Source organism: Microtus ochrogaster, chromosome 18 (genome assembly GCF_000317375.1).
Source record: "Microtus ochrogaster isolate Prairie Vole_2 chromosome 18, MicOch1.0, whole genome shotgun sequence".
Classification (NCBI taxonomy): Eukaryota; Metazoa; Chordata; class Mammalia; order Rodentia; family Cricetidae; genus Microtus; species Microtus ochrogaster.
In genome coordinates, this window is record NC_022020.1 from 28,653,954 (window position 1) to 28,671,023 (window position 17,070).

Consider the following 17,070-nt stretch of genomic DNA (forward strand, 5'->3'; position numbering starts at 1 on the left):
ACTCTAATGATGCACTTAACAGAGTCCTCTGGGACAGGGGTAAAACGTCTCTTAGCAGGCGTGTCTTCCACAGGAGTACTCTTGGGATGGGTTGGGACGGGCAGGCGCATCCAAAGAGAGTCTCAGTAAGAAGGAAGCCTCAGAACAGGTTGCAGGCAGCAGTTTCTTACAGGTAAGTCAAGATCGGTGACTTACTGCTAAACTCCTAGCTTTTTATGGACATTTGAATAATCATTTTGAGAGAGCATCCTCAATTCTGTGTGTGTGTGTGTGTGTGTGTGTGTGTGTTGGCCGAAGAAATGAAGGGGAAAGAATATCTGAATGAATATGACTGTCATCAAAGGCTTAAAAAGAATCTAAAACACTTGTAACTTGAACATTACTCTGATTAAAAGGAAAATGATTTAGAGGGAGACGTGCGCCCTTCTGCAGAGTCATGCATTTGAAGAGCATGTCCGGAGGTTTTTCAGATGAAAATCACTGCCACTGTGGAGGGTAATTAATGGGGGAGGGGGCGGAGGGTGGAGTTGGAAACAAGGAAGAAAGAGCCCAGAGGTGGCCGGTGCAAACTCCAGATCCCAGGCTGGACGGGGGCCGGTGCAGTGCTGCATCCCCGCCCTGCGCCAGCAGCCAGCATCTCCCGTCTAGTGCCCACCGCGGGCGCCACGTCCCCGTCAGCGCTGGCAACCTGTCACCGCCGAGGACGTGACTCCGAGCTGCCTCCGCTCTCTCCAAGCCCTATTCCTTTAAGATGATGTAATAGTCATTTCCCTGGATGGTTCTTTGCCTGCACTGCTCACACAACAGCATCCGAACTGCTCCTGGCACCGTGGGACCTTCCTGCTCTGGAGCCCGAGCCCCGCAGGCATCTCCCAGCCGACCCGGCTCCTTCTTGCTCCTACCTGACGGGGATATGGGTGTCCCTTTGCCCTTGCCGGCAGGTGGGGTGGCTGCTGAGACCCTGGCCGGGCTCTTCTGTCTGTCTTTCTGCCTCCGGGCTCTTTGAACGCCTTTAAGTCCAGGTACCTCTTGTAACTCTCCCAGGTGTAAAGGATCTGTTTCTAAAGGTTTGGATCTTGGTTTTCCTTTCTTTTTTTTTCCCCTGCCGAAGCTTTGGTTGAATATTTTTTTTCTTTGCTTCACTTCTTCGACTCAGCCTTCTCACGGCTCAACTTTTTTTTCCCCCGATCCCTTTTAACTAGAGATTTGGGAGTGAATACGTACACACATACATATACACAAACGCACATCTACGAGCGCGTAAGTGCGGAATCGTTTATTTCCCGAGAGCACATCTCTCTGGCACTTTTCTTTGATACCTCTGTCCTCTACCTGTTTGGGATTTGACGAGAGATCCAGACCCAGTGTGGCTGTGGTTTCCGATTGCTCTGGAAAAGGCTATTTCTTCGCAAGAACTGCCTCCAGCACTCGCTAAGGTAAGCGCCGAGACTCACTGCTTTCTCGGTCCTGCTGAAAAAAAAAACAAAAACAAAAACAAAAACAAAAAAAAAAAACCCGGTCTCTTTGGAAGTTGAAAATTGCATATGCCTTTGACATCAGCTTTACAAACAGGCTCGATGTGAACAGCAGCTGCTGAAGACAGTGGCTTAAGGCTAAACTTAAAGGCAGCACAGGCTGAGGGAAGCGCTAACTCCGTTAAGGAGTGATTAAAGTCAATAGTTTCCGGCTGCTTATGTAAAAATATTCTCCTCCCTGCCGTTTTCCCTCCCTCTCTCCCCCTCGGTTCTCCCCAGAGTTCTCTCCTTTTCTGACTCATTCTGGGTCTGAGGAAATAATTTCTCTCTTTTCCCTCAGCCAGACTGAGTACCTGGGCACTTGGCCTTCCTGCCTTCCCATCCTAATGGAAGAGCGAATGTAGCCAAGCTGACCATTACCTTCTGTGAAGCTCACTACCAGACACCTTTAAACTTTCTGTCCAGCATTGCTTCACCTGTGGACTGTTCTAAAATTTGCCTTGTTGGGGGGAATAACGAGCAAAACCGGGGCTAGAGGAGGTCATTTTTGAGCAAGTTAGCACCTTTTCCCTCTCTTACAACTGGATGCAAAGCCTAAGGCTGTAACTGGCTTGGATTGCGCCTTTAAGTCCGGGAAGCTGCAGAAGAAAGGGACAATGGCTCTGAGTGGGAACTGTAATCGTTACTATCCTCGGGATCAAGGGGCTGTGGTTCCCAACTCCTTCCCCGAAGTCATAGAGCTGAACGTTGGGGGCCAGGTTTACTTCACCCGCCATTCCACATTAATAAGCATCCCCCATTCCCTCTTGTGGAAAATGTTTTCCCCAAAGAGAGACAACGCTAACGATCTAGCCAAGGATTCCAAGGGAAGGTTTTTCATCGACAGAGATGGCTTCCTGTTCCGTTATATTCTGGACTATCTCAGGGACAGGCAGGTCGTCCTGCCTGACCACTTTCCAGAAAGGGGAAGGTTGAAAAGAGAGGCTGAATATTTCCAGCTACCCGACCTGGTCAAGCTCCTGGCCCCCGAGGAAGTCAAGCAAAGCCCAGATGAGTTCTGCCACAGCGATTTTGAGGATGGCTCCCAAGGAAGCGACACAAGAATCTGCCCCCCCTCTTCGCTGCTCCCTCATGACCGCAAGTGGGGTTTTATTACTGTGGGTTACAGGGGATCCTGTACCTTGGGCAGAGAGGGGCAAGCAGATGCCAAGTTTCGAAGAGTTCCCCGGATTTTAGTTTGCGGAAGGATTTCATTGGCAAAGGAAGTCTTTGGAGAAACTCTGAATGAAAGCAGAGACCCAGACCGAGCCCCGGAAAGATACACCTCCAGATTTTATCTCAAGTTCAAACATCTGGAAAGAGCTTTTGATATGTTGTCAGAGTGTGGATTCCACATGGTGGCCTGTAACTCCTCGGTGACAGCGTCTTTTGTCAACCAATATACAGAGGACAAGATCTGGTCGAGCTATACCGAATACGTCTTCTATCGTAAGTAGGAAGGTTTTTGTTTATTTTTGTGTGTTCGACTTCTCATCACAGATGTATGTGGTCTCATGCTTTGCTAGAATCTCTAAGGATACTGATTTGGGATTGTAGCTATGCTAAAACTCTAGAGTCCTGAAGCCTACACTTCAGTTCTTATGCCTTATAAGATCCTGGAGGAATCTTTCTTGTTTTTTCCAATGAGGTCACGGGATAGTCAGAGTTCAAAAACTAGAAGGGACCCATGGTGCTGGAAGAGTTTGTAAACAAGCTTGTATGACTTTTTTCTAGATAGTGATTTGTGTCTGTAAGATTGCTAGTGATCTGTGACTGTAAGATTGCTGACTACAGCTTGGCCGTTGGTTCACAGGGTTTGGAGATTTTGCAGAGTCAGTGCGGATGAAGGGCCAGTCCTTTCAGCTAAACTCATGGGGTCTGTTAAGCTGATTGCTGCAGGCTTCCTTTCATCAGTGCCTTTCAGAAGGCAAATGGACGGTGTACAGAGTGATGTGGTCTTGGCTAGATGGCAGTGCAGACTGCTGAAAAGCCCCCATTTCCCCCAGGTCTGAAATTCACTTTTATGGGCTTTGCAAATCTGTTGTTGGGTTCTTTAACATTTTTCTACTGAGACTGGAGTTGGATTGCAGGCTTAATTAAGCCGAACTTTGTTTAAGATCCACCTAAAATGAACAAGGTCCCTGAGAATTGCCAGTCACATGGAAACACCTCAGCTACTGGGTAGATCGAATTCCTGACATGACACAAAAATTAGTATTATATGTGAGGTGATGTGATTGCAGGCGCCTTTCAAGTAGGGCTCTTTCGTTTTGCTTACATGTGGACTTCTGGTGTGGACTGCTTTGCTTTATAGAAAGGCACTGTGAAATACAAGCCATTGGTCTTTGCAGGAAGAACAGTCAATTGGCCAATATGGTGTAATGCTTGATCTAACTGCTGAGTTTCAACAGGATTTGGGCTTTGGTGTTGAGTTCATTCCATAAAGACTGTGTTTTCGGTATTAACATTCTATTTCCTTCTGCTGATTTTGAAGCGACTTCAGAAGTCAGGATTAAGTTGTCTACATTTGTTTAAATATAAAGGGAAGACTTTGCCTAGAGCTGTGTTTCTCCATTTGGGAGTTTGTGTAGGTAGAGAAGCCATCGGGATGTGAGGTTTCTCCAAACTGGGTCATCACATATCTACTCAGAAGTGAGGGTGTGTGGATTGCATGGACAAGATGGCCCAGGAAGAAAAGTTAAATCAGTCCCCAAGAGCTTACTGATGTGTATGGCGTAGCAAGCATTACTTGGTCCAATGACCCTAATTATGGCCTTTGGATCTTCACTTAGGCCAGAGCTTAATCAACAAAGACTGCTTTGTTCTGTCTGGCAAAGTCCCAATGGATACAGAGATAAGATTCTAGATTTTTAAACCTTCTGTAAGGAGCTGACACTTTCTGTGATTCTGTAGAACATATGCCTTCTCCAAACTTTTGGGGGGGAAATTTACTTTGAAGATAGTTCAAATGCAGGTTTGTACACTCGACTTTCAGTCATTTACCCACCTAATTGATGCACTTGCCATCTAGGTCGGGGGTGCTTCTCTGTTCATCAAGGGCTGACCTGTCTGACACTATGCCTTCTTTAGAATGCTCTGGACATATCCCAATCTCCTGACCATATAATTGCTGCTTCCTTTGCTGAGCTGTTGAGTGTCAGTTTGCTCTCCACGTCTCTATGGATAGGCTAGCACCCATGCACAGGGCCTTCATACTAACAGCATTTATTTTGCAAATCCTAGACTTCCCTTTTGTACCCAGCATCCAGAGCTAGGTATTAACTCTTCCTCTGTCTTAGGACCAATAAAACTGACAGCTGGCTTTCTAGGGTGCATAACTGCTTCCGTGCAGCTGCTTAGCCATAATTATTTAATTAGAAGCTGCCAACTGTGCCTATATAAGCATTAATTCATCAAGCTGTTGTGCTCCGCTTAATGGGACAAAACCATGGGAAGTGCTCTAGAGCAAGGAGCTGACTGCGTGCAAAGATGCTTTACTCAGGGGAACTAATTTTCTTCCTGAACTTAGTGGTAGTAAACACGCACGCACACACACACACACACACACACACACATACTCTCTCACATGTGCATGCACACACATGTGTACACCCCCCCTTACATGCAAGGAATTATCTCTAAGAAATCAAAATTTTAATAACTCAGGAATTCTGTAAAAGCACATTGCCTGGATCCAGATCACATTAGCAAATGAATATATGGAACAAATGCATTGCTCTATGGTTAACAGCCATGGGGAGTGAAGCCTGCCTCCCCCTCCCCCCATTTCCCCGTTTGCCTATTTTTCATCCAAGTCTCACAAGGGTAAAATCCCATCCATCAACAGATTACATGGATGACATTCCTGGCTCCTTTAACCTTTCATGTGGGCCTAGACCTCATGGTCAGCACCAGTTTATCCTGAGAGTTCTGTTCACATAGAAAATGACCTGGGATCTGCAAGTGTTCAACAGAGGCAGAGGAAATGTAAGTTGTCTCACTCAGTCACTAAAGGAAGAGTACCACAGAGACATAAAGAAGAATCTATGTTAGAGTCAACTCACAAATGACATTTTCTGCCTTAGTTTAAAACAATGAAAAGCTGTCTTCTTACCCCATCAACTAGTCCCTCTCCCTCTTCTTCAAGCAGTTCATAAAAGGCAGCGCCATCAACAGTGGCTGTGCTCCCTGGATCACCTTTAAATAAAGTGTCAGCTCAGTAATTTGGAAGCCAGAGGCCCTAATCTAATAAAATCACAAGTGCACAGAACGGAAGGGACACTGACTTTCTAAGACTTTCTCTAAGACAGGGTAGGGAGACTGTCACACATATTTTCTGAGCCTCAAGAGTAACTTCAGGTGAATGTCTGGAAGTATGATGTTTTGAAAACATTTACTTCTGGTCAAGCAACATGACCATAAATAGAGAGTTTAGTTCATAAGCTAGTGTGTGAAATACCTGCATTCTCTGAGCTCTGTTAATTGTACAAATACTTATCAGTTCACCATCTTTTGCACAAATGATTGCACATGGGTGTGTTTTAACTTTTTACTCTTTTTACTCTGTTTCCTTACATTTAAAGGGTCATACCAAAGTCTCAGATATCTTGAATACATCATACATACATACATATGCTGTTGACTAAGAAAAGACTTTGTCAAAAAGTAGATCATGCAGCTATTTTCCACTTGGAATTCAATTAGGACCATGAACTAAGAAGTGACTGTATCCACTGGTAATAATTTCTGCAGTATTGCTTGCAAAGCTTCAGATAAAGGGTGTGCTTGTACAGAGAAAAGAGGCCATGGAAGTGCATCCATCCCCAAAGGACTGCAGCTGCTTTACCTTGATTACATGGCAGAGACTGGGGATAACTTCTGGTTTTACTCCTCATGGAGACACAGCATTGACACATTCAAATGAATCAGAATGTTGCCCAAATCATGAGGTAAACAGGGCTTGCGCTCTCTGTCTCTTCTTCCTATGACTTTCTTTCCTGCCCTTGCAACTTAGGTGTTTTCTTGTCTCCTGGTTGAAGCTCCTTCAGGTGTCAAGTTTTGTTTCCCCATGCTAGAACTAGGGTTTGTTGTCAAGAAACCTTCTGTACTGACATTATATATAGAATGAGCTGAAGGTTCGGCATTACTTTTCTCAGAAATACTTAAACATGAGAAAACTTTCCATAGTTGTGTATCAGGCAACATTTTACCCTAAGACTCCAAGTTACCTAATTTTTAATTAAAAACAAATCACAATTTAGTTAAGTCTAAGGCAATACCAGGTTAGCATAGATTCAATATTAGGCAGATATCGGAAGGCAAAATACAGAAAAGATGACATCATTCTCTCCTTATTCCTAAAAAGCATTGTGTGTTGAGAAATGGACTGCATATAGTAGTTAAATAAGCATGTTAGTAATAAAGTTTTATACTGTTTTCACTTCTAGTCCAAATAATATCTGTTACCTGACTTCCATCTCCTGTGGGAGGTGATTAAAATAGGTCATTCCTGGGACATTGCTAAATGAATTCAGCAGCAAGAAAAAAAATGTCATTTTGTGAGAAGGGAAGATTACACGACTCTAACATTGCTTCCGAATGTCCTGAAAAGTTAGAAATACCTATATATGTGGAAAGAGAGGAGCAAGTAGCACCCACCGCCTAATGAGATTTAGATCCTAGCAGATGAACTAGAAATGAAGAGAGCTGTGAGCATACCAAAATACCCCCAACGTGGAACACCTCCAAACATGTCCAAACACAAAACATGGAAAGGAATGCTGACTGCTCAGGTGCTTTGAGCCCACATCCCCGAAAGCCATTTCCTGAAAACCCAATAGACAAGCTCTGCTTCTTTAACCACAGATGCTTGCTTTCCTTCTTTGGTTCTCGCTCCAGCTTTGCTTAAATCTCATCATTCTTGGACGGTTTGTTACATTTTTCGTGTAGAACCGTTTGAAGTGTAAACACATGCAGATGCGGACCATGTGTGAGATGCTTCAGTCTAACAAACAGCATCTCCTGATGGATGCAGCTGCTCGCAGGAGGCGGTCCTCCATCGTCTAGGCTTCCGTTTACCTTACCTTCAGTCTATTCTGCATCACTTTGGGGTAACTCCAAGACATTGGTCTTGTGATTCATCTACAGGTACTATATTCAGTATTTGTATAAATCAATGGAATTTAAAAAAAAATATGCACTACGGTTATTTGCACACAAAAATCAACATCTTCACTATCAATTGTCTAGCCAGTGTTCAAATTTTCCTGCGTTTTCCTCACATTTTCTTAGCTGGTTTGTGTGAATCAGTGTCTGCACGAGGCACATCCGTTATGTTTAGTTGGTGTAGTTTTCTCATTCTCTTTCATAATTTAATAACACTGCGTATAACTTCTGTGTAACAAACTGGCTAGGCACTGTTAACTTGTTAGATGTAGGTGTTTAAATTGGTCAGTTCGGTTTCAATATTTCTGGCCAGTCTTCTTCACTGTTTATGGCAAGTGCATTTTAATTTGTGGACTAGAAAGCTACATGTTAGGGAGGCAAAGTAAGGGCACCCTTTTATTGTTGGCTTTTACATTCATTATAAGAATAGATAGCAATGGGGGCTATTCTCTCCATTTCCAAGTCCGTTGTTCTGACAAAGTACACATTACAAGGGCGACATGCCTTTCCTTCTAGTCATTCAGGAGACATCTAGTATTCCATGGTTGTTGGCATCATTGGACCAGGGTGCCCTGAGGACTGCAGTGAGCTTTCCAGGATGTGAGCTGGGTCCTGCTCACTGTGAGTAGGAGTGCTCCGGGGTGGGAGAAGTCGCCTTCCACTCACTCTAATTTTGTCTTTGAGAATGCACGGATCCTTTAAGCTGTGGTGATGCTCCACTGAATTCACCATCTGTCTCTAAGTCTTTTCTTCTGTGTTTCTCAGTCTTGGTAAATGGTATCTTCAGTCTCTCAGTCCTTCAGGAATAATAACCCCAGATTGCATCCCAAGCCTTCATTCTCCCCAGCGAACCTCTCTAATTTACTGTACGCCCTCTTCCTCTCTTCTTCTCCTTCTCATGAAAACCCTTCCCTGTCTTTCTGTAGTTATAGATGCTACTCCTTCCTGACCAGCTCATCCACGTTGCTTTTCTAGACGACTGCAAGATACTTGACTTGTCCTCCCCACATGAAACCCACTTTGAATCTAGTGTCTGTGCTGCAGACATGGGGAGGTCTTGAAAATGGTAGCCTGGGGCTGGAGAGATGGCTCAGAGGTTAAGAGCATTGCCTGCTCTTCCAAAGGTCCCGAGTTCAATTCCCAGCAACCATATGGTGGCTCACAACCATCTGTAATGGGGTCTGGTGCCCTCTTCTGGCCTGCAGGCATGCACGCAGACAGAATATTGTATACATAATAAATAAATAAATATTTTTTTAAAAAGAAAAGGTCTTGCCCTTATTAAAAAAAAAAGAAAAAGAAAATGGTAGCCTGGCCATGCCACTTTTCCACTTCAATTTTCATCAGCATGATGTGCTCTTGCAGTAAGTGAGTCTTTAGGAACCTGTGCTTTTGAAATGACCCCCGCTTACCTCTACTGTTCATCTCACCTGTGTGTTTCGAGATCACTGGGGTACATCTTATTAAGTTCCTGGATATTTTAAAAATATCTGCTTCTTCCTTTCATACCACTTGATGGTCCCTCTGCCGGAACTTTGCCTCCACCTGTCCTACCCAACAGTCCCATTTTTAGAGGCCTTTCCTGGTCCACTGTTGGATAAGTCATGCCTTATACTTGCCTCCCAGATGCTTGTTTCCTCTCCCATAACATATGTCCTACCCAGCAGTCCCATTTTTAGAGGCCTTTCCTGGTCCACTGTTGGATAAGTCATGCCTTATACTTGCCTCCCAGATGCTTGTTTCCTCTCCCATATCATCAATATGTTATTCTTGCTTATCTGCCTGTCTCTCTGTATCTCAACTTTGTGCAAATAGAAATTATGTCTCTCGCGTTCACCATAATTCCTGGTACTAACACTCAGGTAGGTACTCTGTAAATCTATTTTTTTAAAAAAAAAAATGGAAAAGTGCCGACTGCAATGATCTACCATGGTCATAAGTGCCGCTGACTGGGAATCCTGTTAGAAAAGCTCTTAAAGAAAATGCTGGCGGTCGGCAACGGTGTGAGTAACATCTTAATGACTAGCAAGGACTCTTCCTAATGTCCGTTGAGTGCTCCTTTACACACAGAGTGGAATGTCACAGAAAGACGCTCCACTCTTAGCACCTGCTCATGATTCCAGCCCCAGGGAAATGAGAACACTTACCAGCAGCAAAGTCTCCTGTGCTCCCATTAGCTGGCAGGAGAAAAATCAAAGCTGGGTGGGGATGGCATTTAAGGAAAAGCCCAGAGGGGCATCAGGATTGAGAAAAGTATGGAGAATTGATGAAATACTCATAATAGGAATAGAAATGGACTGAATACGAACTGTGCTGTGAGACCTGCTTTCTTTATTTTCTTTCTGCCCAAGTGTTCCAACTACTTCCGTGGATCCCATCATTATGTTCCTTAATGCAGGGGCAGCCTAACGCTGTGGGTCAGAGCCCAGCAGTTGGAGCACAGGTGAACAGTGTGCTGTCTGTCCTCAAAATAGTGCTCAAGTTCAAGTCCTTGTTTGTTCTCTGTTAGTGGTGCTAACATTAGGAAATTACCTTCCTTGCGAGTCTTAGTTTTCTTACCTGGAAAGTGGGGCTAGGAATGACAGTAGTGAATTGATAGGGTTATGAGGCTCAGATGATTGGTGTATGAAGCCCAAAAGAGAATGCTGGGTACCAGTGTTCAGAATGTGAACATCCAGTCCCCTGGTAATTCTGTCAGGGAATAGTCACAGGATTTCAGCTAAGCAACTTGTCTGCTTCTTTTCGGTAGTTCTTTGTCTAGTTTATTGACCTAAGCATGTACAAAGAAAATTATGTGGAAGGGTACTTGCTAGAAAGAAAGTCTGACTATTGATTTTGATTGCATAACTATAAAGGCAACCTCCCCAAAGACTTCAAATTAAATGCCACTGTGTATCCTATGAATATGAAAGTTTCTATGTATTAAGAGAATATGTAAATAAGATTATGAAAATACATCAAGAAGAGATAGAGGAAAAGCTCTGAAAATCTAGCAAAGTTATGTCTTCACATTCCACGCTGGAGACTGTTCACAGAGGCCTTTCCCCCAACTTCATTTCAACCTTTTGCGTTCAGAGTCTAGGATAACAATGTGATGGGCTTTAAAGTTAAGAATATCTACAGAACTAAAATTCCCCTTTTATGAGTCTCAGCCTGGCGAGTATCTTTGTGGTGACAGAAGAAATGGTGACTGAGTAGATCGCTGACAATGGGATCACCTAAACTATTCCAGAAGCAAAAGGAAGTCACTTTACTCCATAGTACAAGTAGCTCTGTGTACTGACCTGACGGGGAAATGAGCAGTTGATCCACGTATGCAGCCATGTGACCTATTCAGAAACTGCTCCGTGTGAGACAATTCACTCTTTTCTATTTTTATTCAGCCCTATTCGGAGACAGAAACTTATAATCATTTCCCTGCCCAATGCACAGCAACCTCTCATTCCAAGTGAATGGGATACAGCGTGGTTATGAACCAGCTGCACTCAGGAAACTAGAAGGCGAGTCTAAGACTTTTGTACTTCTGCATATCGTGTCTTGGGAAACAGGGTCCTACCCAGTCAACACTGATTGTCAGCTAAACAAAACAAGGGGAGCCAAGTTCAAAGAACAGTAACGATTATTTTAAAGGGACCTTGGAGGAACAGAGGAATTCCAGGGATCAGTATAATAGAATTGGTGCTCATGTATGCTAGGGTGCTGCCGAGGCAGAGGGAAATATTTGAGGAGCTCTGAAAATACTCCAAAGAGGAGAAATACCTACCTGCCATATAAAGCACATTGAGTACTGGGCGAACAGCATGGGCGACTCTCTTAAAAACTTAACATGCAATTGCGGCTGTTGAAGCCATTTTCCTATAGGCATGTTTCTGCACATTTATACAGCAATGTGACTGAAAACAGGACTCAGTTTTTACTTAATTAGTTGAAATATTTTCTTTTTTAAACATAAGGCATTTGTGTAGAGTTAAGCTTTGTCAGGCTGTAATAGAATTGGGGAAACATTGATTTTATTTTTTCTAAGAAAAATATACCTTACAAATAAGGATTTTGCTTTTCTGGATGGACATTCGTGTGAAATAGGGTCGTGGGGACTGACATTCTGTAGTGCTTTCAACAGCTGTAGACCTGCACTTGGAGTTTAAAGCAATACATATTTACTGTGTTTGTTTGCAAAGACCTTATTGATTGCTATTTTGCAAGGATCCGCTTCATATAAAGTATCGTTTCATAGTCTGTTTGAGATGGGTAGAAAATGTCAAATCTGTATGCAAAGTGTCTAGATTCGGATTCACAAACTCTTCATGTCAATGACTTTCCAGCCCTTCTCCACAATCTGCTGGGGAAGTGATTGACAATCCACATGAACTCCATTGATTGGAACCCACAGCACTTCAAACTTTCCTTCGTCTGTACCATCTGCATGCACACCCCCACCCCCCATCAAATGTAGTGAAGTGTTTTCTACAGCATCTCGGCACCCTTTCATCAGAATGCTTCTGGTCATTAGGCCGACTTAGTACTCACCTCAGTTGTTTGCAGAGTGTCCTGCTCATTTCCTTCTGGCTACACGAGTGCCCGATGACCACTGGGACTTGGCTCGGATACTTCTGATATTCTGCTTGAATACTGGGAGGTTTCATGAAAAGGATCTCTTATTCACATAGAATATTCTCTGGGGATTGTAGTTTACGGAGAAGTTAGATTAGGAAAGAGAGAGTTACAATTTTGTCTAATGGGGAAAGTCTAAACATACAGGAGGATAGGGAGGGCACTTCTTATATGAACTTAGGGTACCAGGATATTGGACTAGCTCTAAAATTGATGCTTAGAGAAGAGAAAGTACTTAAATCGTCAGTGCAGTTGTTGATGTTACATTTCTAGCTGGCTGATGAAGTCATAAAGTCACATCCTAGTATGGCTTAGGAAAACTGTGACATTGTTAACAATCTAGTCATTTTTAACTGGATTTTACCAATGTTAGCTGTATAACGACTACACCTATGCCCGGAACCAATGTCATCCTTTTCAGCTCTTTAGTTCTATCTTCTGTTGAAACCATTGCTTGTAAAAGTGTATGTGCAAAATCAGAATTCAAATGCTATCCCATGCGACTAGCCATTGGACTAGCTAGTAGCCCCACATTTCCATTATACATTTTGTTGGTTGATGTAATAGACTCACAAAGAGAATGGAGGGTGAAGCCATTAGAGAGGACTTGTCCATGATTGAGCAAAAGCCAAGCTGCTAAGCCCTGAATCTTGCTGTGGACTAATAGCCATACGCTTCATGCCTCAAAGAAAGAACAAAATCAACCAATGTAGCCCATTACTCCAGCTCCCCGTGCATGCTCCCTTCCCCTCTACCAGCCTTTCTCCATTTGCATTGCTCCCCACCCTAGGCTTTCCTCAGTTCTTAGATCTGGCCAGGTTCCCTCATGCTTCATGGTATTGCAGCTGTCTCTCCTCTTCCTCAAACACTCTCATCTACCTCTCACCGCTCTGAATCTTACTCCTCTTTTGGTTTTAGGCTTTAGTGGGGTTTTCTTAGAAAGGCCTTCTTTTCTACCACAGCTGAAGCAGTTAGGGTCTTCCACGCAGCTAGCTGTATAACATCTGCATAACATTCCTGTGACCGTGATAGTGCTGCTTATAGGTGTGATCATTTGTTTGATTAGCTCTCTCTCTCTCTCCTGAAAACTTTGTCAAGACAGCCGTTTTATTTGTTGCACTCTTCTGTATCCCCAGCACCTAGTGCTATGCTTTGTGTATAACAGATACGTAGTTATTTCTTCTCTAGCCTTTACATGCCATCGTGTAAAATTATAATATATTTTATATAAAAGACACTGACCGTCTCTCTCTCTCTGTCTCTGTCTCTCTCTGTCTCTCTGTCTCTCTGTCTCTCTCTCTCACACACACCACAGATAAAGATCTCACTAGTATAATACAAACAAATGAGGAAAAAGAAAGGGAAGGGAAGAGAAGGGAACGGAAGGGAAGGGAAGGGAAGGGAAGGGAAGGCAAAGGGAAAGGGAATCTAAACCCCTAGAGAAAGGACTTGAGATGTGACCAGAAGTGGGAATAGTTACTTTGAAAGGTTACTTAACCTCTCCAAACTTCATATACCCTAAATGGTTGGCATGAACAGTGAGCCCATTTGGTTGTCACACTAAAGAGCTAGTAGTACATGACATGTATTAAGTGACTTTGTTGCTTGATCAGTTGTTTGTCATTAAGGCAGATTTTATTATAGCTTGAGGTAAACATCCAGAAAATGTCTCAAGGACAGGCAGCTAGAACCAAGGAGAGATTAAATCTGTTATTTTTGAAAGTGAAGGAAGTGTATTTACTCGTCAGTGTTCAGAAATAGGCAAACAGGCTTTGTTAGGAGCATAACACGGTCTAATTACAGCACGTGTAATTATATAAGCCCGAGTAGCATACAGGCAAAATGTACTGAGCATCCTTTGTTTCTTCCGTTTGTGTAATGATCGTACATATGTAGAGTAGATGCTGGCCAAATGGATGAAAACGGGCCCCTTATCAAAGCCTCTAGGTCATAATGGTGGGAACCTGTCTGTCACATTTGGGGGTGTGCTGGGTGATTTCTGTCAACTTGACAGGAGATAGAGTCACCTGGAAGTAGAAGCCTCTGCTGTAAAATTTCTTCTGTCACATTGGCCTTAGGCAAGACTCTGGGGCGTTTTCTTCATTGATGATTGATGTAGAAGGGCTCAGACTGCAAGAGGTGGTGCTGCCCCTTGGTAAGTGGACTAACCACATGCTCCTTCATGGCCTCTGCTCTAGTTCCTAGCTCTAGGTTTCAGGCTTGAGGAACCTTAGCTTACTTTCCTGGTGAACTACAGCCTGTAAGCCACCTCCACTCCTTTTCCTCAAGCTGGGTTTCATCAGGACTTTATCACAACAATAAAAAAACAAAGTCGGACAGCAGGGAACCAACTGGATTCACAAAATCAGAGCATCCTGCCTGGGTGGCGGGGATATCATAATTTTATGACTCAGTTTCCTCTGAGTCATCAGACTTTAAACGAAGTGCTGGGTAAAAGCCAGAATCCACAGTCTTTTTAGTGGTGCTATTTTGATTGAATGGAGAAGTGAGCATAAGTTGTCACTCCAACTCCTGCTTACTTCATTTTTCTCCCTTGGGAAAGTTCCAGGAAATGTAGAAACCACAGTAGTTGGTTTGAAGAAACATAACCTGATACTCCAAACAAACGATGGATTTTCCTCCTTTAGAAAGTTTTTATTTTGCATTTTTATTAGATTCATCTTCATTTAATTTTCATTTGACCTAACGTTTGGTTGTTAGGCAGAAGCTGTAGGAAATTAAGGAGAAAAGTTGAAGAATTAAAAACAAAGTTAAGTTGCTTTTATCATTGACATTTTTCGAAAAAAGCTTACTTAACCACTTGAAATATCTATATAAACAATGGTAATTATTTCTATTCAATAGACGCATGAAGATGGTTTTTAGGGTTGGATTCATATGCTGCTAATCTTGAATTTTTTGTATTGTGAATAAAGCCTAAATTTGTATATTATTCTGTGCAACTAATATACTATGTATTTTCTGCAAAGAGCTTAAGAAATAAGGGTAAAATCACTGGCTAGAATGATTCTTCTTTCTGTCTCTGTGTTCAGAACTCATTACAAACAAATAAAAATCTGTTAGAGGGCATTTGAAAATAATTTCTCTTAACCAGTCATCATATGCATACATATAAAAACAAGAATATTTTCTTACTGCCATAGATATATTTTCATATTTAAAATATACAATTTGCCTTGGTAATACATTTATTTGTTATGGGGAAGAAAGTTTTCTTAAAAATAGCCATATGCAGTCTAGTTAGCTTGCTATTAAAGCCTTCTTGAGTTCAGATAGAAATAAAGGGTACACACTAGCATACATTTAAACTCTCAGATGTTAATGACATTCATGAGTACTTTTTATTGAACTTCATGTCATATATTATGTAAAATATTTCTCACTTATTACTAAAACAACCTTTACAATGAAACATTGAGATTCAGAGAGTTTAAACTTATCAGGAACCACACTTTCCGTAGGTATTTGTTGCATTAGAGGGTTTCTGTGTAGATGGATCAAGTTGCATCTATCTAGCTTTATGTTTGAGCAAAGTCATTAGTTTCTATCACCAATGAGTTAAGGATAGACTGGGAGATGTGGGGCAGCGATGAAGCCGCACTACAAACATGGATCGGTATTATGGCATCTGATAACTGGTGTAAGCATTGTTTAAATCTAAATTGCCATGACCATTGCTGTTCTGGTATTCTTAAGTCATGCCAAAAATACCACAGAAATATCATATAGCAGGGCTGCATTTCCAGAGCTGTCAAGTAGCTCTTCAAGGGAATCCCACACAAAGCCTGAAGCGGGGTGCATGATGACGGGTAGAAGGTGTTCAACACAGATGACTTCCCTTCCTCTTCCCTTTCAAATCGCAAGTCTTGTGAACATGACTTTCCCATGCTATAGCTTCAGAAAAGTTAAACCAGATTGAGCTCAAGTCTGCAAATCTGTCCTCAGTTACCCACACAGAGTTTCTGGGATACAGTCTCTTCTTCCAGACTCCCACATAGCATTATTTTTACAGATTTGATTTTCTAGGTGCCACAGATATGAAAAGGCACAAGATTTCATAGTACAAAAAAGATGTCAGAACGTTTGAAATGGAACATGGAGAATTTATTTTATTTTCCTTCAATCCATCGAATATCTAAGTAGAAATAGCATACACACACACACACACACACACACACACACACACACACACACACACACATCAAAAGAGAATACTTGCAGACTTTAGTCCTAGAGCTAGTAACAAGACAGAGACCAGAACTCAGATAGAGAACATGACAGGCACTGATGGTTCCTGAAGAAAAAGAACATTAAACTTGACTGTCTTGAAACTGTATAAATCAGAGATTCAAAATGAACTTCTTATTTAGTAGCTTGCCTTGTTTTTGCTTAGGAAGCTAACAGAGACTTCTCTGTATTTTATATTCATAATTGTTCTCTACTACTGTAGAGGCCAATGCGGCAACCAAATACTAAAGAGAAAATTTTATTCTTGAGTTTAAAACCAGTTGGGTTTCGGGATCAACCTACCCCTGGACCCAGCAATACCACTCTTGGGAATATACCCAAGAGATGCCCTATCATACAAGAAAAGTATATGCTCAACTATGTTCATAGCAGCATTGTTTGTAATAGCCAGAACTGAATCTTACTCCTCTTTTGGCTTTAGGCTTTAGTGGGGTTTTCTTAGAAAGGCCTTCTTTTCTACCACAGCTGAAGCAGTTAGGGTCTTCCACGCAGCTAGCTGTATAACATCTGC

General features: G+C 42.4%; 1 protein-coding gene across 1 annotated transcript in view; it reads left to right on the plus strand.

Annotated features, from left to right (window-relative positions):
- The first annotated feature begins 620 nt into the window (after window positions 1-620).
- Window positions 621-17,070, plus strand: part of Kctd16 (potassium channel tetramerization domain containing 16) — a 262,612-nt gene continuing 246,162 nt past the window's right edge. The window contains exons 1-2 of the mRNA XM_005356032.3: window positions 621-1,436; window positions 1,816-2,963. Coding sequence (XP_005356089.1) covers window positions 2,132-2,963 — 832 coding nt within the window. The 5' untranslated portion in view covers window positions 621-1,436; window positions 1,816-2,131. The remainder of the gene's footprint in view (window positions 1,437-1,815; window positions 2,964-17,070) is intronic.